The sequence below is a fragment of the Aotus nancymaae genome, unplaced genomic scaffold, assembly GCF_030222135.1.
Source record: "Aotus nancymaae isolate 86718 unplaced genomic scaffold, 86718_ANA_hifiasm-v0.15.2.pri h1tg000036l, whole genome shotgun sequence".
NCBI lineage: Eukaryota > Metazoa > Chordata > Mammalia > Primates > Aotidae > Aotus > Aotus nancymaae.
In genome coordinates, this window is record NW_026988450.1 from 47,176,926 (window position 1) to 47,204,179 (window position 27,254).

Consider the following 27,254-nt stretch of genomic DNA (forward strand, 5'->3'; position numbering starts at 1 on the left):
TGTACACTCACCATTCCTGGATGAGCTGCATCCTTGGAAACAGGAGCACAAAGAGGGTTCTTGGCTTAGGGAACTTGGCTCGACATTTCTATCCATTTAAGTCATGTCCACCATTACACCTGCGTCCTTCTGAGCCAAACTTACACATTATCACCATTACTCTTTCATAGCACTGAAATGGCACTCATCTGTGAAATCTGTCTTTTCCTTTCTTATGTTGCAACAGAACAGAATCTCTAGGAGTGTGTAGGGTATTGAGGCGGGGGAAGAATACATTCTGGGTCACTGCTTGAGAATTTTTTTTATTGTGTTTGTTTTCAAGTGATTCTGGTAAGGAAAGCATTCTAGTTACAGGGCAAGCAAACATTTAAGCCAAAAAATAATCAGATGGTAAAGGCCTCTGCTTTAATCTACTATATGAGAGGTCATTGTTACTCATTTCCAAAGCTATTATCGACTTGGAATGTGGGATTGGAGAAGCTCTTCCAAGGTAGTTACTGGTGTTCACAAAAGACCCAGTGCCTTCAGAAGAGAGAAACTTGGACCCTGAGAATGAACTCATCACTTCCATTTATAACTTATATAAGCAAAAATATCAGAAGACAAATATCAAGCCGTGGTTCCATACTCCCACAGCATCTCATTTGTCATGAGCCATGAGTGTCACTTTTTAAACTTCCCTGAATGCCCAATCAACAGGAAAGAAGCTGCATAGCAAGGGCAGAAGAGTCTAGACCAGGAGTTGGCAAACTTTAGCTCACAGCCTGGCCACTTGGTTTTGTTTTGTTTTGTTTTGAGACAGTCTTGCTCTGTTGCCCAGGCTGGAGTGCAATGGCATGATCTTGGCTCACTGTAACCTCCACCTCCCAGGTTCAAGTGATTCTTCTGCCTCAGCCTCCTGAGTAGCTGGGACTCCAGGCACCCACCACCATGCCCGGCTAATTTGTATACTTTTAGTAGAGATAAGGTTTCACTATGATGACTAGGCTGGTCCTGAACTCCTAACCTCAGATGATCTGCCAGTCTCAGCTTTCCAGAGTGCTGGGATTACAGGCATGAGACACTGTGCCTGGCCTGTTAATAAAGTTTTACTGGAATACAGCCATGCTCTTTTGTTTACATCTTGTCTACAGCTGCTTTCATTCTACAATGGCGGAGTTAGGTACTTGGGACAGACACCATGTCTGTCTGTTGGGACAGACAGCACAAACTCTAAAATATGTACTTGTGGGTCTTTACTGAAAACTTTGCCGACCCTTGATCCAGACAAATAGTCAGATGAGCTAACTGTTGGCTAAAGATCCTCAACTCACGATGCCAAGGGAAGGACTGAGTTGGCTTTAGTTTGGTCATGCACTGTGTAATTTAAAAAATCTTACAAGCCAGTACAACCAAAACTCCTATTTGCCTTACTTTGGAGGAGCAATATGGAAAGTAAAACTAGGTCTGAATATATCTGATATTTACCTGGACTTCTAAAATATTGTTGACTGCTTAAATGTGCATAAGCCAATGTCATTTCTCAAAACGTTTAATAGATGCAACTGTTGGCGGCCGCTGCAGTACTGGTGTTATGCTTGTGCCTGTATGGAATTCTACAATGCTGAAAACCTCATGCACTCTAGCTGTGAATGCAGTTCTACCTGAAGCAAAACGCTTCAATCTAATTGTTTTCCCAATCTTTGAAACCAGTTTTAATAGTCACCAGAAACCTGTAGTTTAAGGCACCAGACACATTTCTCAGCTGAGCCTTGTAGTACCAATATGCTGGACCTATTCAGTAAAATATGCCATAAATTATGGCTGCTTTATCTGAATGCATGGGACACTGTCTGCAATGGTGGGAATTATTACCTAGAGTTTAGGAGCCAGACCTGGGTTTTGGGTTATTTTTCATACGTTGGTGATCAATTCAAATCTCTTTCCTTTGCTGCCAGGTTTGGTTAGTCTGGTCAGGAGTGCAGATTATGACAGAGAACAAAGCTAAAAGACCTGAGCCATTAAGGTTACAGTATCAATACCACCAAGTTAAACAACCTAGTTAAATGCAAGACCATTGGTTGGAATGATATTGGACAGACATGTCATAGGCTTTGAAATGTCAGTAAGGATTGGGCTTATTGTTTCACGTTGGCTACAATGAAGGCTACATCTTTTCTTCTCCTCTAAATATTAGGTAGATCATAAATAACAGATATTATTATGGATTCTGCCTGTAAATGTGTCTCAGGAGATCTGTGATGAACTGGAGTGGAAAAGCCATTCAGGGCACAGGAGCACCTGGGCTTCTTCCTGAGGCTCAGGTTCAACCACTAGGTTCTGTTCTACGTCTACAGATTTAAATGGCTGAAATTCAGTTTTCTAATCACAACTCTCCTTTTATCTAGAATAATTTACAAAGCTTGAGATAATGCCTTTGGGAAGAAATGATGTGTAGTGAAAGTATCACTAAGAATTTAAATGTGATTTTTGAGACTTGTATGGAGAATACAACATATAAACCCACTTGATGAATTATAAGATCTATAAAAACAAATAAAGACACAGGATATTCAATTTTTCTTCAGTTTCAAGTATAATAGAATCATACAGCTAAAGAAAATGTCACCATTCTATATTTTTAGGTAAAACATAAACACACATTGGTCCTACTTTGTTTCTCTAACGCTTCACGCGTTTATGTGTCAGCCTTGTGAGGGGGCCGTGCTAATCTTCCCTGCATTGTTCCTATTTTAGTACATGGGCTACTGAAGCAAGCACAGCCCTACTTCTTAAACTTCCTCTTTCTTACATTTAAAAAGCCCATCAGTCAAGGTCTTTTAATTTAGGTACGCACCATGCACCATCACTGAATGCCATTTATAAATTCTAATTTAAAGAGACTCTTAATTTTCATACGAGGACTTTGATACCACGAGTTTTCAGAAAAGATGACTTGCCATTCTAATTTAGGACTAGAAAGGTGAGATTTTTATAGGGAGGCTTATAAATGGTGTCTTAGAAAAAAATGAGCACTCTCAAATCTTTCTTTTGGGAGTCAGGTTATGGGGCTAAAATGTCTTTTTTTAAAGTGAAGCAATTGACACTACCCGTGGGAGAAGGCATCTATGCAACCTATGGCCAAATTGCAAATGTACCTTTCTGTGCAACATGCCTGCTGGAGCAGTCGGGCCCTGATTAAGGTGTAGCTGGTTAGATAATCACTAGGGAGAGGTCCAGGGTGTGGGGAACACTTCAAATCACATTCCATGGAAACATTAGACTGTCAGAGCTTAGGAAGTCACCGATTGTCCATAGATGCTGAGGTGGGGGAAAGGACTGAGACGAATGCTAACACATGTCAGCTTATAAGAGAGCTGCTGACACAAATTGAACATGTGCAATTTTTTAAAAAGGTGGTATTGAATAACAGGCCAACAGCCATCCCTCTTGGCATTTTAGACCTCTTTCTTCTCTCCACTTTGGCTCTTTGTTGCATCACTTCCATCAGGCAAAGTTCCATAGGATAAGCTATTGGAATCTGGTTGTATTTTGTCCAACATTTGTTTCCCTGTGGAGATAATAATCATAAAGAATCTTTTGAGGTCTTACAGAAAAATAAGTCTTAATAATTTCCTCTCAATCTAGGCCACATTTTATCGCCTCTCTTTTATACTATGTGGGCACTCTCTAAACATAAGAGATGAATGTCAAGGAGAAAAAGGCCCCTGGAACGCAGAGTCTCTAGCTACATGAATAAAAAAGCTGTCCATGTCAGAGCCACTGCCCCACCCCACGGGATCTACATGCTGGGCATGGAAATCAGATGGGGTTAGCCCAGAGATTCACATGAAGCATTCACTCATCTCCAAGCCTCTCTTCCTGGGGTTGTGTCTTCTTTTCCATGTCGAATGCATATAATATCATAGAAAAATAGCCTGTGATAGTGGCTTCTAGGGCTGCTACTGAGCCTATGCACTGGGCTCCGTGAAATAAAAAATAAGAGTTAAAAATAATCAGGCTGGGCATGGTGGCTCATGCCCATAACCCCAGCACATTGGGAGGCCAAGGCAGGCAAATCACTTGAAGTCAGGAGTTCGAGACCAGCCTGGCCAACATGGTGAAAACCCATCTCTGCTAAAAATACAAAAATTAGCCGGGTATGGTGGTGGCACACCTGTAATCCCAGCTACTCGGGAGGTTGAGACACGAGAATTGCTTGAACCCGGGAGGGGAAGGCTGCAGTGAGTTGAGATTGCGCCACTGCACTCCAGCCTGGGTGACAGAGCAAGACTCCATCTCAAAAAAAAAAAAAAAAAAAAAAATCAAACTTTATTTCCTACCAAAGAACCTCTAACCATACAAGGCTTCTATCACATGCCCCCTTGCCACTGATGCCAGTTCTTTCATTGACTGCTTCTGGCAGATAAGAGAGCTCAAATGGCAAAGAGAACACAGAATTCATTGCATGGGGCCATATTTCTCAGTCTTAGGGATGAGGCTTTCCTAGTTTTTGCTTCACAGGCATGATGCTAACAGAACGGTGGAGAAAGCTGTGAGACTATCTCCACTCCTGCCTAGAAACCTATAGATCTGCCCACATCCCCAGTAAGCTGGAGAGTGCTGGGGGTGGGCCGGCAGGGGAGGAGGCGACACAGCAGACGGTTTCCTTTGTCCAGGACTTGGCTTCTGTTGTCTACGTGACTAGGCGAGTTATTCCTCAGTGCGAATGTTTGCTCTCTCGGTAGGTGGGGTGAGGAAGGGGGAAGAAGCTACTTGCGTCCTGAGCCACAGTGCACAAGCCACCCCAGGCTTCCCCCAGGACATGTTCCTTAGCTGCCTACCCTTCTGTTCCTGGGTGTTCCTTCAAGGCACTCCAAGCAGCAGGGGTCTGCTGCTGGTAGCCATTGCTACTCTTTTCTCTACCCTTTTCCAATTTAAGGAAACCCAAAAAGGAAATCCTCAAAATCAAGAAAACATGGTCAGTTCCTTTCAATCGCCAGTTCTGTGCAAAACTGACATTTAATAAATTATTAGTAACATTTACACTTAAAATATCACCTTTGGTTTCATTATTAAATGTACATTTTTTGAGGGTAAGAATTATGTTTTATATTAACTCACCACCCAAAATAATACCAACAATTATTCATTTATAAGGATCAAATTTTCCGCTGTAAAGAATATATGATTTTACCAGGAATATTTCCAAAATCAATATAAGACTGTTGCAGATGTTCCTTTTCTCGGTTTCTTGTGACCAAAAACACACCAAGGAATGACAGAAAACACCTGTAAGGATAATATTAATAAAGAATACAAGAACACTGAAACAGACTCACGGTATTAAATAACTGAGCTCCATATTCTACATGATGACATAAATCCCATTAGTTTTGTTCATCCAGTTTCTCATGGTAAGCTTCCTAGTACTTGTCTTAATTAGCACAGTCAATATTTGTACTCAGAACCAAGACTTGGGCAGATTCCAATAGATCTCTGTCCCAGGTTTTTACCATCTGGGGGCTAATTGAGGCTCAAAACCCTTTGGGTAGACATCCTGTCTCATTTTCTACCCATGCACGCCCAGATCCATTTCTGGTATGTGACACAAGTGAAAAATAATTTATTCTTTAATTTTCTAAGAAATCTAGTTGTCCTTGGCTGTAAGACTAGTCATAATTTCCAGACCTCAGAAGTTTGGCCTTGCCCAAAAATCTTATGAAATTGAATTTTCAAGATAGATGGTTTCCTACACTGAAAATAGCCTAGGCTCAAGTTTGTATAACAATGATCATGCTGACTACCAGATCAGGAAGCAGTTAAGCATTTAATGAAGTGCCTCATGGAGTCATGGAAGCTCCTATACACTGTATATTGTCAAAGTTCTGCTCTCTGTTTGCAAGTGATGCTAGCAATGATGCCCACCAAATCTCTGGGGAGAGTTCAAGCTGCACACTCTGACACAAGAAAGGGATGCTACCAATCTGATGTTATCAAGACTAAAGCCAGGGATCTACCTGCCTTCTATTTTGGGTGACCCTAGAGGATCATGGCTCTCTAATTTAGATCTAATCTAGGGGTTCCCAAGGGTGAAGTAGGGCTGATACAGTACAGAAAGGTCGTGGAGTAACAAGGGCCAGTGGATGTATCTTGTCTTTGTCTTGTAATTGAAAATTCCCAATGTTTCAGAACTTCAGAGGGATACCTAAATCACAAAGCCAAAGCCAAAACCATCAAGCCCGGCATAGGGCCCTAAGTTAAAAAATATGTTTCTTTTAGGAATTCAGGAAACTGATCTTTCTTATATTATTTTCCATACCTCAGGTGCAATGCCAAAAATCCTATGTAAAAGTAATAGAATTTCATATACTTTACCTTTGAGGCATTTACTCACCCAAAAAGATATATAAATACAGTGAGAAAAGCAGCACCAAGGAATTCCTGATAAAAGATGATACCTGTAATAGGAAGAGAAGAAAACACTGATTTTGAAGTAAGGTTATTTATAATAGCTAAATATTGTTTGTAAAATTATGTTCATGTTATTTTTTCAAAGTAAATTGTCACCCTTAAAATGTACATTTAGCAGTTTAAGAAAATTTGTACGCCACACTTACATTCTGAAGTGTTCCAAAAAGAACACAGATCTGCATACCTGACATAATTATCATTATTATAAAATCAACATAATTGACATACATTTGCAAGCAGAAATTTCTCATCCAGTCCAGGATTGCCCCACTGGAACATACAAGAAAACAAGACTCTAGCGACTATTCCCCACCTGCAGTTTTAGGTTGGGGTCAGCCAGCCTGGCCTGAGAGTGTAGGTGGACTCTGGGGCCTCTGACATGGCAGCCACCTAAGGCCAGCTTCTGTTACCCATGGTGTCACTCTTGGCAATGCCCAGTGGTCTGATGGTCTGGCCACATGGTGACTCAAGCACCGGAGCACAATCTAGCAGCTGAAGTGCTACCTTAGCTCCACTTCTCCCTACTAACCCCCCTCTCATCTTCTGGTTTTCCTTTTAGGGTGAAGGTAAACAAGGACGCATCATCTACTTTGATGTACTTTGCTTCTCTCCCTGTTGGTCTCAATGATTTCTTCTGCATTTAATGTTCCAAAGCCTTCATAGAGTTTTTGTTAAATAAGATATCTTTAAGTTATATGTCACCTGGAATTAAGTTTTTTTGTGTATGTGGCGTTATCCTTCCTAGCCAGCCAACAAATACTTATTGAACGTTTGCTGTGTGTCAGCCACTGCTCTAGGTACTGGAGAGACGACAAGACAGAGACCTATCCTCAAGGAGCCTTTCTCAATCTTCACCTTATCTCCTTACCTAGGGAATGAACTTCTTACAGGAAGAAGCCCTGTCCAGTTCTAGTGAATATTTGTTGAATGAATGAAACTTTCTGAAGCACACTTGAGGTTATTACATACTTTCTTATAATCATTTTAATGTTTTCATGTTATTTTAAACTGATCTACCCTAATATTCTTCTCTAAGGTCATTTCAAGTTGCTTCTATATTTTTTTCCTTTTTTTTCAATTTTTTTTTTCTTTAGTAAAGGAGCAATGTACTTCTTTGTACAGGCGTGCCTTGGAGATATCGTGGGTTTAGTTCCAGACCACATTACAATAAAGCTAATCTCTCAATAAAGCAAGTCACACTAAATTTTTGGTTTCTCAGTGTATATAAAAGTTATGTTTACACTATACTATAGTTTATTAATGTGCAATAGCATTATATCTAAAAAATGTACATACCTTAAAATACTTTATTGCTAAAAATGCTAATGATCATTTGAGCCTGTAGTGAGTCCTAATCTTTTTCCAAGTTAGAGGGTCTTGCCTCAGTGTTGATGGTTGTTGACTGATCAGGGTGGTGGTTGCTGAAGGTTGGGGTGGCTGTGGCAACTTCTTAAGGTAAGACCATAATGAAGTTTGCCACATCAATTACCTCTTATGAAAGATTTCTTTGTAGCATGCAATGCTGTTTGATACCATTTGACTTACAGTAGAAATTCTTTCAAAATCTCTACGTAATCTTCTCGAACACAGTTGCTGCTTTATCAACTAAGTTTCTGGAATATTCTAAATCTTTTGTTGTCATTTCAATAATGTTCCTAGCATCTTCACCAAGAGTAGGTTCCACTTCAAGAAACCACTTTCTTTGCTCTTTTATGAAAAGCAACTCCTCATCCATTTTTTTTTTTAAAGTTTGATCATGAAGTTGTAGCAATTCAGTCACATTTTCAGGCTCCACTTCTAATTCTAGTTATTTTCCTATTTCCATCACATCTGCAGTTACTGCCTTCTCTGAAGTCTTGAACCTTTCAAAATCATCCAGGAGGGTTAGAATAGACTTCTTCTGAACTCCTGTTAATGTGGATATTTTGGCCTCCTCTCATTAATCACAAAAGTTCTTAATGACATCAAGAAAATCAGAAAGTTTTCAATTTACTAAGATCCATCGGCAGAATCACTATCTATGAGAGCTATGGCCTTACAAAATGTATGTCTTAAATAATAAGACATGAAAATCAAAATTACTCATTGATCCCTGGGCTGCAGAAAGGATGCTGTGTTAGTGCGCATGAAAACAACATTCATCTCCTTGTACATCTCCATAAGAGCTCTTGGGTGACTAAGTGCATTGTCAATAAGCAGTAATATTTTGAAAGAAATCTTTTTTCTTGTCAGTAGGTTTCAACAGCAGGTTTAAAATATTTGGTAACCGATGCCATAAACAGTTGTGTTGTCATCCAGGCTTAGTTGTTTCATTTAGAGAGTATAGGCAGAGTAGATTTAGCATAATTCTTAAGGGCCCTAGGGTTTTCAGAATGGTTAATAAGCATTGGCTTCAAATTAAAGTGTCCAGCTGCATTAGCCCCTCACAAGAGACTCAGCCTGTCTTTTGAAGCTTTGAAGTCAGACATTAACTTTTTCTCTTTAGCCATGAAAGTCCTAGATGGTGTCTTCTTCTAATAGAAGATGGTTTTGTCTACATTGAAAATCTGTTTTTCAGTGTAGCCACATTCATCAGTGATCTTAGCTAGATGTTCTGGACAACTTGCTGCAGCTTTTACATCAACACTTGCTGCTTCATTTTGTATTTTTATGATACGAGGATGGCTTCTTTCCTTAAACCTCATGAACCAACCTCTGATAGCATCAAACTTTTTTTCTGTCATTTCTTCACCTCTTTCAGCCTTCATAGAATTGAAAAGAGTTATGGCCTTGCTCCAGATTAGGCTTTGGCATAAGGGAATATTATGACTGGTTTGATCTATCCAGACCACTCAAACTTCCTCTATAACAGTGGTAAGGTTGTTTTGCTTTCTTATTCATTCACTGGAGTAGCACTTTAAATTTCCTTCAAAAACTTTTTTCTTCTGCATTCACAACTTGGCTAACTGTTTGGTGCAGAAGGCCTACCTTTCAGCCAATCTTGGCTTTTGATATGCCTTCCTCACTAAGCTTAATCATTTCTAGCTTTTGATTTAAGGGAAGGATTGTGTGATGCTTCCTCTCACTTGATCAGTTACAGGCCATTGTAGGGTTATTAAATGGCCAGATTTCAATATTGTTGTGTCCCAGGGGATAAAGGGGCCCAAGGGGAGGGAGAGTGATGTGGGAACAGCTGGTCAGTGGAGCATCAGAACACACACATTTATCGATCAGTTGGCAGTCTTACACAGGTGCAGTTTGTGGTGTCTCAAAACAATTATGGTAGTAGCATTAAAGATCACTGATCACAGATCATTACAACAGCTATAATAATAACAAATTTGAAATAATGCAAGAATTACCAAAATGTGACACAGAGATATGAAGTGAGCACATGCTGTTGGAAAAATGATTCCAGTTGACTTGTTCGATGCAGGGTTGCCACAAACCTTCAATTTGTAAAACATGCAACATCTGCAAAGCATAATAAAATGAGGTATGCCTCATCAACACATTTCCCCCAGTATTTTATGGATTTTTGTGGTCATTAGAATGGGGGAAGGTTTATAAGTGGAATTTCTGTTTCTAGAGATTTTCTAGGTCCTCCTAGAAAGTCTGTATTTATTTATTTTTAATTTTTATGTCTTTAGAGATGGGATCCTGCTCCATCACCCAGGCTGGAGAGTAGTGGCATGATTATTGCTCACTGTAACCTCCAACTTGGGTTCAAGTGATGCTCCCGCCTCGGCCTCCTGAGTAGCTAAGACTACAGGTGTGTGCCGTTATACCTGGCTATTTTTTTTTCCAATTTAATAAGTTCATAGTAAAATATACATAACATAAAATGTACCGTCTCAATCATTTTTTTTCAATGTATAATTCAGTAGTGATAAGTAGGCTCATAGTGTTTTGCAACCAATATCCAGAACTTTTTCATCTTGCAAAACTGGTATTCTATTCCCATTATACAACTCCTCATTTCATCCTTCCCGCAGCCATCATTCTACTTTTGTTTCTATTAAGTCTGACTACTCTAGATATATAAATGGAATCATACAATATTTTCCTTTTTGTGACTGGCTTATTTCACTTAGCATAATGTTCTCAAGGTTCATCTATGCTGTAGTATGTGTTATAATTTCCTTCCTTTTAAAAGCTGAATATATTCCATATATACATATGTGTGTGTGTGTGTGTGTATATATATATATGTGTGGTGTGTGTGTGTGTGTGTATATATATACACACACACACATACACCACATTTTGTGTATCTATTCATCTGTTGATGGACATTTGGGTTGCTTCTACCTTCTGGCTCTTGTGAATAATGCTGCTGTGAACATACATATACAAATGTCTTTTCAAGACCTTGCTTTCAATTCTCTTGCCTAAAAATGAAATTGGTAGATCATGTGGTAATTTCATTTTTAATTTTTTGAGGAACTGCCATACTGTTTTCCCTAATGGCTGCACCATTTTACATTCCCACCAATGGTGTACAAAGGTTCAAGTTCATCCACATCTTTACCACCATTTGTTGTTTTCTCTTGTTAATAGCAGCCATCCTATTGGGTGTGAGACTATATCTCATTGTGGTTTTGATTTGGATTTTCCTTATGATTAGAAGTGTTGAACATCTTTTCATGTCTTTTGGCCATTTATGTATCTTCTTTTCAAAAACATCTATTCAAGTCGTTTTCCCATTTTAAAATCAGGTTATTTGGTTTTTTGTTGTTGACTTGTAGAATCAAAGAGTAGAAATATTTTTAAGGCTCTTAATAAAAACTACAAAACTCATTTCTGGGAGGGTGGTACCACGTTACCCAGCCCAAAAGAATGCCTGTGATACTGTAGCCTTATCAGCATTGGCTATTGCAATAAAAAGAACAAACAAAACTTGACTAATTTAGTAGCCAAAATATGGTATCTCATATCAACTGTAAGCTATGCTTTCTCATAGAGGTAGAGAGGAGAAGTAGTCAGCAAGCTCTACCACCATTCTACTCACCAGTAACACTAGAGGAACTCTTATGGCTCCCAAAAGGTCTCAGCCTCCCTGACTCAACAATTACTCTGTATGCTGAGTATTAAGACCCAGCCGTGTTGGTCTGCCTAGAAAAATCTTTATTTATTTATTTTTAACTTTTATTTTTTAGAGATGGGGTCCTGCTCTGCCACCCAGGCTTGAGAGCAGTGGCGCGATTATAGCTCACCGTAACCTCGAACTTCTAAGTTCAAGCGATCCTCCTGCCTCAGCCTCCTGAGTAGCTGGGACTACAGGTATGTGCCACCATACCTGGCTAATTTTTTCCCCAGTTTTTTACAGATGGCATCTTGCTATGTTCCCAGGCTGCAGAAAATCTTCTGATCAGGACAACTATATTCTTTATGCACATTAATATTAACTATTAGATTTATGTCATTTCTATGACTCTTTTTGGCTTATTTTCCTTTTCCAATAATTCTAAGACATATCAATCTGCAATCTTTATTAACTAGCTTAAAATACTAAAAAAATTAGATGTCATGGGGTAGGATCTTTAACTATTAAGTTTCAATTTTGGAAAACAGAAAATCCATTAATTACTTCAAAGAATTACCCACTGACAGTCACATTATTTCTCATAAGATGAAAAAAATGTGCCAATTAGGAAACAGACAATCCTCAATTACTCCCCACATAGATAAACTTTGCATTGAGAAACTAAGTCTCAAGATCAAGAAGGTGGTAAATACATCAAATAAGCCAATGAGTGAAGGCATACCAGTACCGACTTTAGAAATGATGGACTTTAATCAACTGTTTTTGGTTTGGACTGAGTTTCAAATTTATGCTTTTTGTTTTAACACTATCATGTCTGTCATATTTTTAAAAAATGGTCCTCACAAATAAAATTCCTGCAATGGTATAAAAATAGAGGCCAGACAGCAAAGGTAGTAGTCTTGTCTCTCAGGCTTTCCCTGGAACATTGAATTCCATTTTGGACCGTACTCTTTGATCAAGCTGATGAAGGGCATATAGGGAAGAGTTAGTAGAACTGGGTATGAATGGCCCAGAGACAAGACTCAAGAGAAACTTTCAGTTGCTTTGATGATCAGAAGGGCTGATATAGTTTGGATATCTGTCCCCTCCAAATTGCATGTTGAAATGTGATGCCCAAATGTTGGAGGTGGGGCCTAGAGGAAGGTGTTTGGGTCCTGGGGGTGGATCCTTCATAAATGGCTTGGTGTCCTCCTTCGGTACTGAATTCATATGAGATCTGGCTGTTAAAGAGACTGGGACCTACCCCTCTCCCTTGGCCCATCTCTTGCTATGTGACATGCCTGCTCCCCCTTTGCCTTCTACCATGAGTAAAAGCTTCCTGAGGTCCTGACCAGAAGCAGATGCTGGCACCATTCTTCTGTACAGCCTGCAGAACCATGAGCCAAATAAACCTCTTTTTAAAATAAATTACCCAGTCTCAGGTATTCCTTTATAGCAACACAAAATGGACAAATACAAGGGCTGGCCAAGGAAAGGCTCCAACAAGCAGAACAAAGATAAGTGTCTCGAATTTGCAGGGAAACTCATTTCAGCACCAGTATCAGAAAATGCTTTCTACTTAGAAATCTCCAGATAATGAGAGTGATCCAAAGCAGGACTGAGCTGACCCAGGAGGCAGAGAGCATTCACACAAAGTAGAGGAACCTCTCCTGGAGGATTGTCGTGGGGGAAATTCAGACACCAGGTGGAGGCCACACAGATCCTTACAACCTAAAGATTTCTGGATTCTCTCATTTACTCCTGGAGAAACTTCATTTATGCTTGGAATCACCTATGTATAGAAAACCAAAACTCACCTGCAATGATGGCACTGATTGTAAAGAAAATGTGATTAACTGGCACCACTGTTGTCATATTGTAGAGTTTCGTGGCTTGATTCAGGAACCTAGGGCAGAAGACACTGGAGCTTTGGCTTTAAGAGACATTCAGCAATAAGTTAACAATAACTTCAAGAAACGCATGTTCTTTAGCTACAACTACAAAGGGAAAGGAAGTGCAGTGAAAGGGCATTTCCAATCAGCAGTCATAGCTTATATGCATCTGATGTATGAGATCAGATGTCAAGTTTTATGGTCTGTTTAAACCAACAACAGTAACAATGAAAAGCAATTAATCATATTCCGAGGCCACAGAAGTTTGAGTTGGAAGCGATTCAAGCTGCTAGACCAGTATCACACTGGGCCTGATTCATTAGGATAGACCCTAGAATCTGTTAAATATCATATCTGGGGAATAGTATAGCTATCCATTGACATGCCACGTGCCAAGAAAGAAGATGGAGAAGTAAAGGAATGTTTAATGTTTCAAAAACAATGCTCAGTGCTCCATCTGCAGAGCACATGTGCGAGCTCAGCTTCTCGTTCTGGCCAGCAATATGAATTCAGTTCACACAACTGTGTTGTGCTGCCCTGCTAGGGACTAGATTGTTTTTTTAAGCAGTGAATTGCACTATCACCTGGGTGCTTTTAAAAAGCACTAATGCTTAGGTCCTACTCTAGAGCAATTGAAAAATGTACTTTGTGGGTAGTGTCTGGGTGTGTGTATACGTACACATATGTGGGTATATATAAATGCATGTATGTGCATGTATGCATGCATGTACATATACATACAAAAGCCAGATCTTATATATATATATGTGTATATATATGTACAAAAACCAGGTCATTTTAATGGGCAACCAAGGCTGAGAACCACAGTTGTACAGTTGATAGGTACAGAGATGAGACAAGCGTGATGGGATGCAGTTTATCTCCAATCGTGTCTGCCTGTCAAATTTACATAGTGTGACGATAATGCCACTAATCCCAAAAGATACTGTGGCAGTCCCAATCAATTCAGAAGAATAAAGAGAAAACAAAATAGCAAAATTCAAGTATTAGAAACACAGGCTTTATAAGGAAATGGCAAACCAGTGACAAAACATCAGGTTTCTCTGGTAACTCTCCACAGACCCTGTAACAGGGCCTATCTTCAGCCCATAACAATTAGATGGTACTTCTCACACCTGCAGAAGGAACCACTCTTGTTCTGAGTTTGAGCTCTGATTTCTTATCTTAGACGGTGCTTTTGCATAGCATTTGGGGTGAACAGAAAGCTTGTAGGTCAACTCAAGAAATCCCAGCAGGCAAAGGCACAATCCCAGTGTGAGATGGAGGGAAAGTGATTAGAGCCGATGGAGGTGGGGGCAGGGAAGAGCAGAAGTTAAAAATGTTCCATGTCATCACTATTAGGCCCCAAGAGAAACATAAAACAATCATTTCGCAATCCCATGGGTACAAAGGAAATTCTGGCCAAAGACGCAAAATTTTGGAGAAAGGATTTCCCTCCCGGCCAAACGTCTGGTTTTGTCCATCTCTGGGCAATTAGTGAACATGAGCTAAGAAACTAAGGTGAAGGGTTCATGTGTGTCCTATATTTAGAATGAAAGCCTGGATGTGGACCTGCCCCTTTGATTTATTGCTAATGACAACCTGTGTACCATGGATATTAATTACAAGCAGAAGAGCATCAGGAAATTATCAAAGTGCACTTAGCTGGATTAAGGCTGCGCTTTAGAACTCAAAAGACATGAAGGCAACGTTTCGTAAAAACTCCTTATTAGATGCAAAGGAGGAAACCAGGCATGTTGGCTGAGGACAAGCTGCAGGCCCTTCACCCTTAGAAATCAGTTGTAGCTCATTTTAATTATCATCTGAAGCCAATAAAGATTAATGCCCAGAGAAGCACAGGAATGTTGAAAGATTAGTGAGTATGCAGAAGCTAACTTACTTGACTTGGAAAACACAAGATGCTATCATGATGACAAACATGATATAGAAAATGGGATAAGTTAGTTGCATTTTATCCGTCATAGAGAAAGTGATCATGCCTGAGACGGCCTTTACTGAAATAACAGTCAATGAGGCTGAAAAAGAAAAAAGAAAAAACACAAATAAAGAACATATTTGAGATAGAATTAACAAATAAATATCTTAAGCTTACGTGGTTGTGTAGCAAATATACCAATTATGCTTTAAGAATGAACACGGCTGTGAGAGGTGTAGGAAGGGATACGACATTAACCAAGCAGTGGCCTCATAGCTCTAGCTGTGCTGGATTTCAAATTTGCTTAAATCAGCTAAAGGTCTGCTGTGTGACTGTGTGCTTTTTATCTTCGGAGCAAGATGCTCCTTTTCCAGCCCTAACAGTTGAAAGAATGCTGTGGAGGTTATAATTACTAGTAGATGGGAAAGGCAAAAACAATGGAGGGAGGAGGTAAGAAAAGTCAGGTCATCCATGTGACATTAATGAGAAAATAACTATTAAACTATACTGAAAATTTAAAAACCAAAGAGATGAGAAGACTGGAAAGTGAAATGCAGCTCACTTCTTGAGTTTACTTAGGGTTGTACTAAGTTATTGCGTCTCAGCCTTTTGACTAAGATCAAGTGAGTTGCACTAAGTCTATGTATAAGCCTTTTTGTTAGGCGATACCTGGAAGTTTCATTAAAAATACTTTTGACAATGACAATACTTGGAAGCAGGACCAGAGTTGAGTATTCATTTCTCAGGGTGAACCATAAATTTAAGGTTTATATAAGCAATATCTATTTCTTTTCTATACTAAAGAGGAACCAATCCCTTATGAGAACAAACTTTTCATAGGTTCCAAACAGCAATTAAGAAAAAGTAACTTGGTAAGGTTATATCACTATGAAAGTAATAGAAACATTTTCCAGCAACATCATCTTTCTGTAAGGAAGAAGAGAATGCTTTCTGTCTTATGTCCCTTGAATTTACTGTTGCTGATAATTCCATAATTTAGCTGAAACCCACTGAAAGTTAAAAAATAATTTTTACATGAAATCAAAAAATTATAAGTCAAAGGCAATGCGAAGGAGAAATACTCCCTTTGTTGCTGTTGATCTGCTTGGTCATAATATATCTGAATTTTCTTCCTTTTATTTGAAAAGGTATATATATATATTTGAAATATATTTATATATATTTAAAATAGCAAGTGGTGACCAGCCAAGAAGAGCCTCCCATAATATCCTTTTCCAAAAACTGAAATATACTTTAACTTGAAGGGTACTAGGGCACACTTCTAAATTAGGCTTTTCTTTCAGTTAAAAATCATAATTGACAAAGGACATCAATAATAAATTATAAAAACAAATCCCCAATCCTCAACAAAGAGGCCCTTACAATCAGGCCTCTCTCCATCTTAAAATGTCTTTTGACCTAATTCTTTTACCTATTTCCTACTGATTATGCCAATAGTAACATCTTAGCTAAACTAGGCATTTTGAATACCTGTGGAGATCTGTGTGTCACTTGATGGTTTAAGTTTGTAGGTTAGCTCTTGAGGGACCTCGATTTCCTCCTAAACACTGACTGAAATTGGAGTACAATGTGATTATGATCTTGTGGTCTGAACAGCGAGGTTTCCCAACGGGATAATTAATGGGAGTTGAATGTACTGTTCCATTAGCCTCAGAACCTCAGAATTGCGAAGGACCTTAAAGGTCATCTGATTTAACCACTATCTGATTTTATATTATACTTAAACACAAAACAAAGACAAAACTAGAATTATCTGTTAAACTGCTAAACAAACTAACAGTTTCTATTGCCAATCATATTTTCAAAGCATGCACAATCGTCAACTGATTAATCACTATTTTAACTCTGTAAGTTATTTCTAGGCTGGTGTTGAGTACTTCTAAGTATTTTTGGGGGTGGTTGATGAGGATAGGTGGAAATACAAAACTGTAATGCAATGTTCTAACATTATACTTAAAAATAGAAAGTACTTAGGTATGCACAGAAAAAAAGGGCTAGAAGAAACTACATCAAGATATTGTCAGTGGTTATCTCTAGCACTGGGATAATGAATTAACTTTAAATTCATTTTTAAAAATCTGTAAAGGTAAACACATTCATTTAAAATTTTTGGAAAATGTAGAAAAGCCTGGAAAGGAAAATTAAAATCTCCTGTAGTTTCAGCACTCACACCAAATCATTTCTGACATTTGGGCATGTTGTTATTTTCCTAAGTATGAATATGTTGCAACATGTGAATCATAAGTTATATGCTACTTAGGAATTTATTTTCCAAGTATATGCCACTTAGGAACCTATTTACCATTATGTATTTTGTATGCCATTAAGTATTCTTGTAAAGCATGACTTTTTTTTTTTTGGGACAGTTTTGCTCTGTTGCCCAGGCTGGAGTACAGTGGTGCGATCTCGGCTCACTGCAACCTCTGCCTCCCGGGTTCAAGCAATTCTCTGCCTCAGCCTCCCGAGTATCTGGGATTACAGGCGCCCACCACCACACCCAGCTAGTATCAGCCTGGCCAAGATGATGAAACCCTGTCTCTACTAAAAATAAAGCATGACTTTCGTTGACCATAGAGCATGCTTTTGTATGAATATACAATTTATTTTGGCAGTTTCCTATTTTTGGATATTTAGCTTGTATCCAATTTTTGCCATTAAAAATTGGGCTGTGATGAATATTCTTGAACACAAATCTTTGTATATCACTCTGCCTATTTCCTTAGGAAAACCACCTAAAGGGGAATTCCTGTTGACAGCCACTGTGAAGGCTTGTAAAATATACTAGCAAACTGCCCTCCAGAGAGTAGCAGAAATACTCTGTCATACAGTGCTCAATTACACAAATTTTTATATTTTTCTTTGTATCTTTTTCTATTTTCTTAATTATCAATAATTATCATATATACTTTCATCATTAGAATAACACCATTTTTTCTAAACATCTGCTGAGATGTTTTTGAAATTTGGCCCTCTCAATTTCCTCTTAATTTTTCATCAATAGCTCCTTCCCAAATTTTTCCTAGGTTGCCATCAATGTTTCCTTATGAGAGCCATAAACATTTTACTTATTAATTTGTCTCTGACAACCAGAGTGTTCCACGGGTAAAGGAGGACTTCCTGGCTTTCCTGGTTTCCTGATCAGCCCAGAGGCTTTGGAATCTTTTTTTTTTTTTTTTTTTTTGAGACGGAGTTTTGCTCTTGTCGCCAGGAGTGCAATGGTATGATCTCGGTTCACAGCAACCTCAGCCTCCTAGATTCAAATTATTCTCTTGCCTCAGCCTCCTGAGTAGCTGGGATTACAGGCACCTGCCACACCCAGCTAATTTTTGTATTTTTAGTAGAGACGGGGTTTTACCATGTTGGCTAGGCTGGTCTGAAAATCCTGACCTTAGGTGATCCACCTGCTTTGGCCTCCCAAAGTGCTGGGATTATAGGCGTGAGCCACTGAGCCCGACCTGGAGTCCTCTAAGAATGATCACTGCCACTGGCAAAGGGGGAAGCTCACCAGAAGCCAGGTTTCTTTCTTCTGACTACGCTCATTTGCTATTTCCATTTTTTGATTCTATTTATTATCAATCACACAAGCAATATCATGACAACAATAAAGTAAAGAAAAAAATCCACCTATGTACTTTGCTACTTCTCATGCAGTTCCAGTTTTTGCCTCGTGTATGTTTTACTAATCACAGTGAAAAGTGGGTAAAATGTTGTGTGTTACTTTTTCCATTTTATATATCACTGTACATATCTTCCTAAGCTACAACATGACTTTCATAATCATTTTTTAAAGGCACTAATGTTCATTGTACAATATTCAAGATGAGCACACAGTCCAGAGTGGGCATCTTGGTTCTTATTTCTTGCTATAATAAGACCACTTATTTCTTGCTGTAATAAGACCACTTCTGGTATTTCACCATCAACTTCTTTATTAGGGGTACATTATGAAACTTGATGAACTATATTAATGAATTTCTTAAAGAATCCTTCTTTCATTCCCATAGTTAATTAAATTAATGTTTACTGTGTACTCACTATGATCAATTCTACTTAAAGAATATATACTGTAAATAATAGACACGGTCTATGTCCTCACATAGCTCATCTGGCCAGGAAGAGGGACTCATGACAACATATAAACATATAAGTAGAATATGAAGTACAAATTGTTGTAAGTGTTACAAAGAAGAACCAGTTATTATTAAGACTACTTGGGCCGGGGGCAGTGGCTCATGCCTGTAATCCCAGCACTTTGGGATGGTGAGGCAGGAGGATCGCTTGAGCCTAGGAGTTTGACACCAGCTCCAGCAACATAGGGATACCATCTCTACAAAAGAAAAAAGAAAAAGTTAGGCCGGGTGCGGTGGCTCACGCCTGTAATCCCAGCACTTTGGGAGGCCAAGGCGGGTGGACGAGGTCAAGAGATCGAGACCATCCTGGTCAACATGGTGAAACCCCGCTTCTACTAAAAATACAAAAAATTAGCTGGGCATGGTGGCGCATGCCTGTAATCCCAGCTACTCAGGAGGCTGAGGCAGGAGAATTGCCTGAACCCAGGAGGTGGAGGTTGCGGTGAGCCAAGATCGCGCCATTGCACTCCAGCCTGGGTAACAAGAGCGAAACTCTGTCTCAAAAAAAAAAAAAAGAAAAAAAAATTAGCCAGGCATGGTGCTACACATCTGTAATCCCAGCTACTCAGGAGGCTGAGGTAGGAGGATCACTTGAGCCCGGGATTTTGAGGCTGCAGGGATCTACGATTGTGCCACTACACTCCAGTCTGGGTGACAGAGCAAGGCGCTGTCTATCTCAAAACAACCAAAAAATAAAACAAAGACCACTGGGTTACTGAGTATGATTTGCTCTGTGCTTTATTTGCTAATATTTTATTTGGGATTTTTGTATCAATATTTTGCAGTGATATTAATTCATAGTGTTTTTTATTTGTTCTATATTTTTTTCCATTTGGGAGGTGAGTCTTATCTGATTATGCTTTTTAAAAAGTAAAAGCTTTCTTCTTATGTCCTCACATAGTTGCAACAACATCAGAATAATCTATTCCTTAAGGATTTGAAGATACGCTGGAACTCTTTTGGTCTGGTTCTTTTTTTAGGATACAGCTTTTCAACAACTCCTTTATTTCCTCCATAATTATTTTCATTTAAAAATAAGCAATTTATTCAAAATTCATTTAAAAATAAGCAATTTCATTAATTTTTGCCTTTTTAATTAAATGCTCTTTCTGCTTTCTTTAGCTTTATTTCAGTATTTTTTCTAATTTCTTGAGTTGAATGTTTAATTGACTTACATGTAAAGCAATTTCCTCTGAATATAGCATTAGTCATAAACTTTAGTTTTAATATTAAGTGCTTTAATAATAATTTTAAAATGCTGCAATTAAATCTTGGTTTCTACTTTGCACAGCTGCAGTTTAGGAGTACTGTTAACATTTCCAGGTGGTAGAGTTTTACTGGTTTCTATTTTTGTTATTATTTTTCTGTTTTTATTTCACTGTGATCTGAGGATGTGGTCTGTACTATTTCAACTTCCTGGAATTTATCAAGGATTTCTTCATGGCCAATTATGTGATCAACTTTAGTAAATGTTACACAGGCACTTGAAAGAAAGTTTATTCTCTGTTTTCAGGATTTAGATTATTTATTCTGATTAATTATTCAGATCCTCTGTCTTTATATGGCTTTCTGTCTAATTATCTTCCATGAGTTGAGAGAAGTCTCCTAATCCCCTTATATTTCTGTTAACGCAGTTTTGCATTGTCTGCAGATTTTCCATTGCATATTGGATATGCTATTTTTGTGGATTGTGCTCATTTTGTCAGGATAAATCTTCTCATTTTGTCATGTAATATCTTCTGCCTTAATTTTCATTTAATAATATCATAATCTCCTGCTTTTTTTTACTTTCAACCTGAGTTACCTTGTTTTTTTAATGAAAATTATTGAAAATTTATGTATGTAGCCAAAACACTTGGCAACCTGCAAGGGCCAATCAGAAAGGGTACCAGCCCTGGCACTGCTGGGAGAGCCCCTGTCTTAGTATTTATCATGACAGGACTGGGGTTGAGAGGAGGAGATATTAGGAGAAAGAAGCATGGCGGCAGCTATTTTAATTACCCTTACGCCTGTACTAGTGCAACTTGGCTGAATTCAATTTCAGAATCATTTCAAAATCAATCTGGAAGTTTCTCTGACGTCCAATTTGAGCATGTTTCTTTTTTTTTGTTTGTTTTACTAGGTAAACTTATTCCATTTACATTTATTATCATCACTGCTATGCATTATCTTAATTCTGTTATCTTACATTCCTATTTAAAGTTTGATTTGTTTTCAACATTTTCTTATACAAGGTACATTTTGTTTCTTAGGTGTGTGCTTTTGTTTTCCCTACTTGATAATTTGGAAAGAAACAAATATAAAGTTCTCTTTCTCTTCTCTTGATCTACAGCATACCTAAATATAGCATAGAGTACATTTGTTTCTATAAGTAACTATCAAAAACACAAATCTTCCAGTACAAAAAACAGAACTAGTTGATGGGATAGGAACAGGAAAACCCAGCGCCTCATTAACATGGGGGCTGGATGCTGCCCCAGGGGTATGAGCACAGCCTTCCAGGTCATGGCAAACGACACATGATGCTTAGGTCATTTGACTGGCAAAGAGAAAATAAAGGAAGAATTACAAATAAATTTTTAAAAAAGGAATTTCCTAAATGATTAGTGAGATCTCCTGGTGTTGGTATCCATGAGTGTATGTGTGTGTGTGTGTGTGTGTGTCTGTGCCTGTGTGGAGGGGTGGGGGAAAGAGAGAGAAAGAGAAGTAAAGAAAGAGATAGGGACAGAGAGACATAAAGAGACAGAAAAGGAGAAGGGAGGGAAGATATATTAAAAAATATATAGTGGGTTTATCTAAGCACTCATTTTTAACTCTAACAAGGTGCCTCTGGAAAAAGTAAATGGATTGGTAAACAATGAATGAAAAAAATGTGGAAATCATACTGCTTACATTGATGTTTCATATTAGTCACATTTTAAAGTTTTTAAAGAAAATATAAACAGTATTATAGGTCTTGCTAACCAATTCCTGACACGAGAGTTCCAACTAGGTTCATTAATTTGTTTCTTTTTTAAGATTTTCAATTACTTATTAACAAATATCTTAATTGTCAGGGAGCAAATAAGGTTATCAAGAAGCAGAAAATCCTAAAATGTATTTTTAAAATAATTAAATATATATCAATTACAGTAATGGACAGGCAATGTATACTTTTTATAATATAGACTCAGTTTCTTTCTATAGATCAGAGCTGAAAAATATAAACATTGAGAAAGGAGTAGAATGCTCAAGTATTTTCCTTCAAACCTCATTTATGACTCAGCATAGCTCAATTAAGAATAAGAAAACAAAATACACCCTTACCTAGAAGTGCCACCAGGGTTAGCAGAATCACCATGTGCTTCACTCCTTTTCTTTTATAGAAATATAGGAGAATGCAGAAAATTAAGATTTCTAAAATCTAGAAATGAAAAAGACGGAAAAGAGTAAGTTATTCTACACAAAGTCTTCAAAATGCCACACTTCTCATTTTGATTTTGCAGCAGTTCTCATATGAGAGTTGAGGGTGGCTGAGGTTCCTAGGGCCGACACAGGAGAGCAGTATAAGCACCTGGGCCTTCCAGACCCAGAGCTCAAACACCCCTCCTGCCAGTAATCTCCAGTCCTGACCTCCCTGGGAGTCCAGTCTCATTTCCCCAAGTATCTACAAGACATTTCCACATGCATGTTTAATAGACACGCCACGTTAATGTGAGTAACACCTACCACTCCATTCCTATCTTCCCAGTTTGTTCCTCCGGGGCCTTTGCCCTCGTTAGTGGCATTCCCACACTCCCTGTTGCACACACCCTAACCACTCCCTTTCCCCCATCCTCTCTAGATAGCTGCATTTGCTTCTAACTCATCTCTGATTTTACTCTTGCCTCTCTGTAATCCAGCCATTCCATAGCCAGAAGAATCATTTAAAACCACCATTTGGATAATGAAATATTTTATTCATAGAGAACATATATGATGCACATCAAAGGGATTTAGAGTAATATGACAGGCACTCACAGACCCTTCACCCAACCTAAGAAACAGAACCTACTGACATCTCTGAAGCTTCTCGTGTGCCCCTCTCCAGCTGCACTCCTTCCTCCTTTAACCTCCCCAGGAAACACTACACTGAAAATGTGTGTTTATCATTCACTTTCTTTATAGTTTATTGCATTTTTATGTGTTCCTAAATGGTACCCAGTTTATTATTGCATGTTTGGACTTTATACAAGTGGAATCATACTTGCTTTCACTTGCTTGCTTTTTTCCACCGTGACATTTGTGACATTTGTCCAGGATGATGCATGTAACAAAAATATAAACTAGACCCATTCATTGTTTGCTGAAACCTCCTGTGGTTTCCTATCATATTTAGAATAAAATCCAAACTCCCTTCTGGATCACAAAGTCCCAGGCAACTCCCTGGACCTCATTTTTTACTACTCACTCCTGGATGGTCCACTCTGTGCCAGCCTCAATGGCAATGTTTTTAAATTCTTTTTCCCCCAGTTCTTGGCAATCCTCAGATTACTCCTGCCTGGGCCTTTACATTGTTTGCTCTGCTGGGAATGCTCTTTCGCTGATCTTTACACAATGGCTCCTCCTCCTCACTCAGCTCGCAGGTCAAATGCCAACTCTCTGAGAGTTCACCAACTCTTCAGATCTAACAGAGCCACCCATTATTCTGTTACACCCCCAGCTTCAGGTTGCTGTGGAGCATTTTGCCATCATCATTTCTTGTTCATCTATTTATGTGTTTCTGGTCTGTCTTCCCTAGTAGAATGTCAGCCCTAGAACATGAATCTTACCCACTCTTTTTACCACCGAATCTCTGGTGCCTGGCACGCAGTTGGTCATTCAGTGAGTACTGATGGAATTAATGAGTAAATCACATCTCAAATTTATTACAAATAACTTGCCAAAAAAGACCTAATGTCTAATAAATTGACTGTTTAATAAATATTAATTGACTGCAAGTCTAAAATTTTCCAATCCTTAAGAACTCTAGTATAATTTTGAGTTTTCAGTTTTATTTTTGTTTTAACATCTTTTTTTTTGAGATGGAGTCTCGCTCTGTTGCCCACGCTAGAATGCAATAGTGCGACCTCGGCTCATTGCAGCCTCTGCCTCCCGGGTTCAGGTGATTCTCCTGCCTCAGCCTCCTGAGTAGCTGGGATTACAGGTGCCTGCCACCACACCTGACTAATTTTTGTATTTTTAGTAGAGATGGGGTTTTGCCATGTTGGCCAGGTTGGTCTTGAACTCCTGACCTCAAGTGATCCACCCACCTCAGCCTCCCAAAGTGCTGGGATTATAGGCATGAGCCACCACACCCATCCCAAGCTATTATTTTTTAAGAGATGGTATCCTTGGACTGAATTTGTAAGTATGAATGTACATTTTTCTAACAGCAGACAGTACCATCACTAATTTTGTTTCTTTTTTTAACCACAGGAGTTAGGGACTTCACTATTTCCAGGAATGCATTCTACTTACAACATCCTCTCTAAATCAACTTAAATTTATTTCCATTCAAGGGTTTGCTTGTGGGTTTGTTTTTTCCTCTAATCCTCTGTGGGCATGGGAAACAGCAGGCCCTTATCTCCTCATTTAAAAACCTTTTCATCTAATATGGAAGATGAAATCATCCCTTTGTCTTTTCTTCTCCTGGCAAATTAAACCAATTATTTTAACTGTTTCTTTTTGGGACTTATTTGCCAGACCTTTAATTTAATTGAGTAGTGCTACAAAAGCTATTAAACTCCTATCTCTTTGCCTTCCCTAAAACAGCCATCAAAACATTGAGTGTCCTAATTTCTGTGCAGCTCACCAATTGTTAACAGAACTATCCCTCTGGTTTCGGTCTCCCCTCAACCACAGGCTTCCATTTCTCACATGAGAATTACAGACAACTCACAGCAGCATTTGGGCCACTGTATTTGTTGCTGGAGAAAAGAAAGCTCTTCCTGCGCTAACACACAGAGCCCCTTAGGTAAATTGATGATCATGCCGATTATTAATTTTTGCAGGCATTTGTTACCGGTTCTAGAAACCATGTATGACTTTTTGTGTGTGTGGGCAAATTCCATCTCTGTGGCTTCAGATAAATAAAACATGAGTTCCTATAATTCACAGAATAACTCTAGTTGCCCTGGTTCTGCCTGTGGCGAGAAGTCACACAGCTCCCAGTAATAAAATATTAAAGCAGTATGAGTGAATGCTAATTTTTTTCTAGCAACATTTTTTTTTTCTCCTCCCTGAAAACATCAATATTAAAGAAGCCATGATGTCTGCAAGTTGCGGTGCCCCAGGAAGAGGCTGCAGTATTGATTGCCATCTCACAGGTTATAAAGAGTAACAGCGCTTGCTGTGCGTCCCCCACATCCTGTGCACTGTTCTCAGGGCTTTCTGTGTACAAGTTCATTGAATCCTCACAACCACTTAGGAGGTAGGTGCTATCATCAGTTTACAGGTGAGGAAACTGAGGCTCAGAGGGGCTAAATGATGCAGCTCTGATAGGCAGCATAATGGCCCCCTCATAGAAGTCCCTGGTCTAATCTCTGGAAGCTGTGAAGATGTTACTTTACATGGCAAAGGGGTTCTGTATTAGGTTGGTGCAAAAGTAATTACAGTTTCCCCCATTAAAAGTAATGAAAAACCACAATTACTTTTGCACCGACCTAATTCAAAGGGTACTGGCAGCTGAAGGGGTACGTGGCAAAAGAGATAGACAAAATTTCAGCACTGGATGCCCCACTGCTGGTACCAATATCTGAGCCTGATTTTGCCTCATCTTCCCTCACTAAGTTCTCGAACGCATAGTCTATGACCACAGCATATGGCTTCTCTGTCCACAAGAAATGAGCTCTGCGAAGGTTCTCTCTAGGGCCAGGTTTGGACAAAGATCTGATCCTTGGTACAGTTTATTCTGTAGAGAGAGGCACTGAGTAAGGCATGTGCATCCCAGAAATGAACAAACTGGTTTTGTGTTCTGGCTCTAACGCTTAGTACTTATGTGACCTTAAACAAGTTCCTGGACCTTCCCCAGCCCCAACTTCGCCATCCACCAGATGCAGAGGATAACAGCACCCCATGTATAGGGCCAGTGGGCAGGTAAAGAACAGAATGTAGCCTGAGCTAGACGTAGGGCTCAGCTGCTCAGAGAGTGTTGGCTAATGCTACCGAAGAAGTGGACTCTTGAGTGGACACACAAGTGATATTTGCATTCAGACAATAAAGCAAATAACATCATGCCATAGATACTGATGTCCTATAAAAACATACAGTTTTTGGCCGGGCACGGTGGCTCACGCCTGTAATCCTAACACTTTGGGAGGTCAAGGCAGGCGGATCACAAGGTCAGGAGTTAGCATGGCCAATATGGTGAAACCCTGTCTCTACTAAAAATACAAAAATTAGTTGGGTGTGATGGTGGGCACCTGTAGTCCCAGCTACTTGGGAGGCTGAGGCAGGAGGATCCCTTGAATGCGAGAGGCGGAGGTTGCAGTGAGCTAAGATCGCACCACTACACTCCAGCCTGGGAGACAGAGCAAGAGTCCATCTCAAAGACAAAACAAACCAAAACAAAATACAGTTTTCTCCCTTAGGTTTCTAATACCTGATGGTGGGTTTTGTCGCAGCTTTGTTAGAAAGGCTGACTTAATAATCAGGTTTAGGGTATAGAATGACACCGAATGACAGGCTTGGCCCCGGCATCTACTGATTTAATTTTTTTGTCTGAGAGAAAATGAGCACTGTGTAGATTATTTTGTGAAGGATTTTATGTTCACAAAAGAGGTTTCCATTTGAATAGTCTTTTGGAAAATCCGGGTGAG

The 27,254-nt window shown here is 39.0% G+C and overlaps 1 protein-coding gene and 1 non-coding gene across 3 annotated transcripts in view; both read right to left on the reverse strand.

Moving 5' to 3' along the window:
• Positions 1-282: 282 nt before the first annotated feature.
• Positions 283-27,254, reverse strand: part of NIPAL2 (NIPA like domain containing 2) — a 99,798-nt gene continuing 72,826 nt past the window's right edge. Inside the window, exons 6-11 of one of the 2 annotated variants that reach the window (XM_012455808.3) lie at positions 22,744-22,840; positions 15,251-15,386; positions 13,276-13,364; positions 6,377-6,440; positions 5,177-5,271; positions 283-3,550 (exon numbers count right to left, since the gene is read on the reverse strand). In XM_012455808.3, the coding sequence (XP_012311231.1) occupies positions 3,438-3,550; positions 5,177-5,271; positions 6,377-6,440; positions 13,276-13,364; positions 15,251-15,386; positions 22,744-22,840 (594 nt within the window). In that variant the 3' untranslated portion in view covers positions 283-3,437. The remainder of the gene's footprint in view (positions 3,551-5,176; positions 5,272-6,376; positions 6,441-13,275; positions 13,365-15,250; positions 15,387-22,743; positions 22,841-27,254) is intronic. The other variant, XM_021675756.2, reaches the window with a different exon arrangement.
• On the reverse strand, positions 2,654-2,760 carry LOC135278142 (U6 spliceosomal RNA). Its single transcript, XR_010345699.1, has one exon. It is a non-coding gene; the product is annotated as a U6 spliceosomal RNA (small nuclear RNA).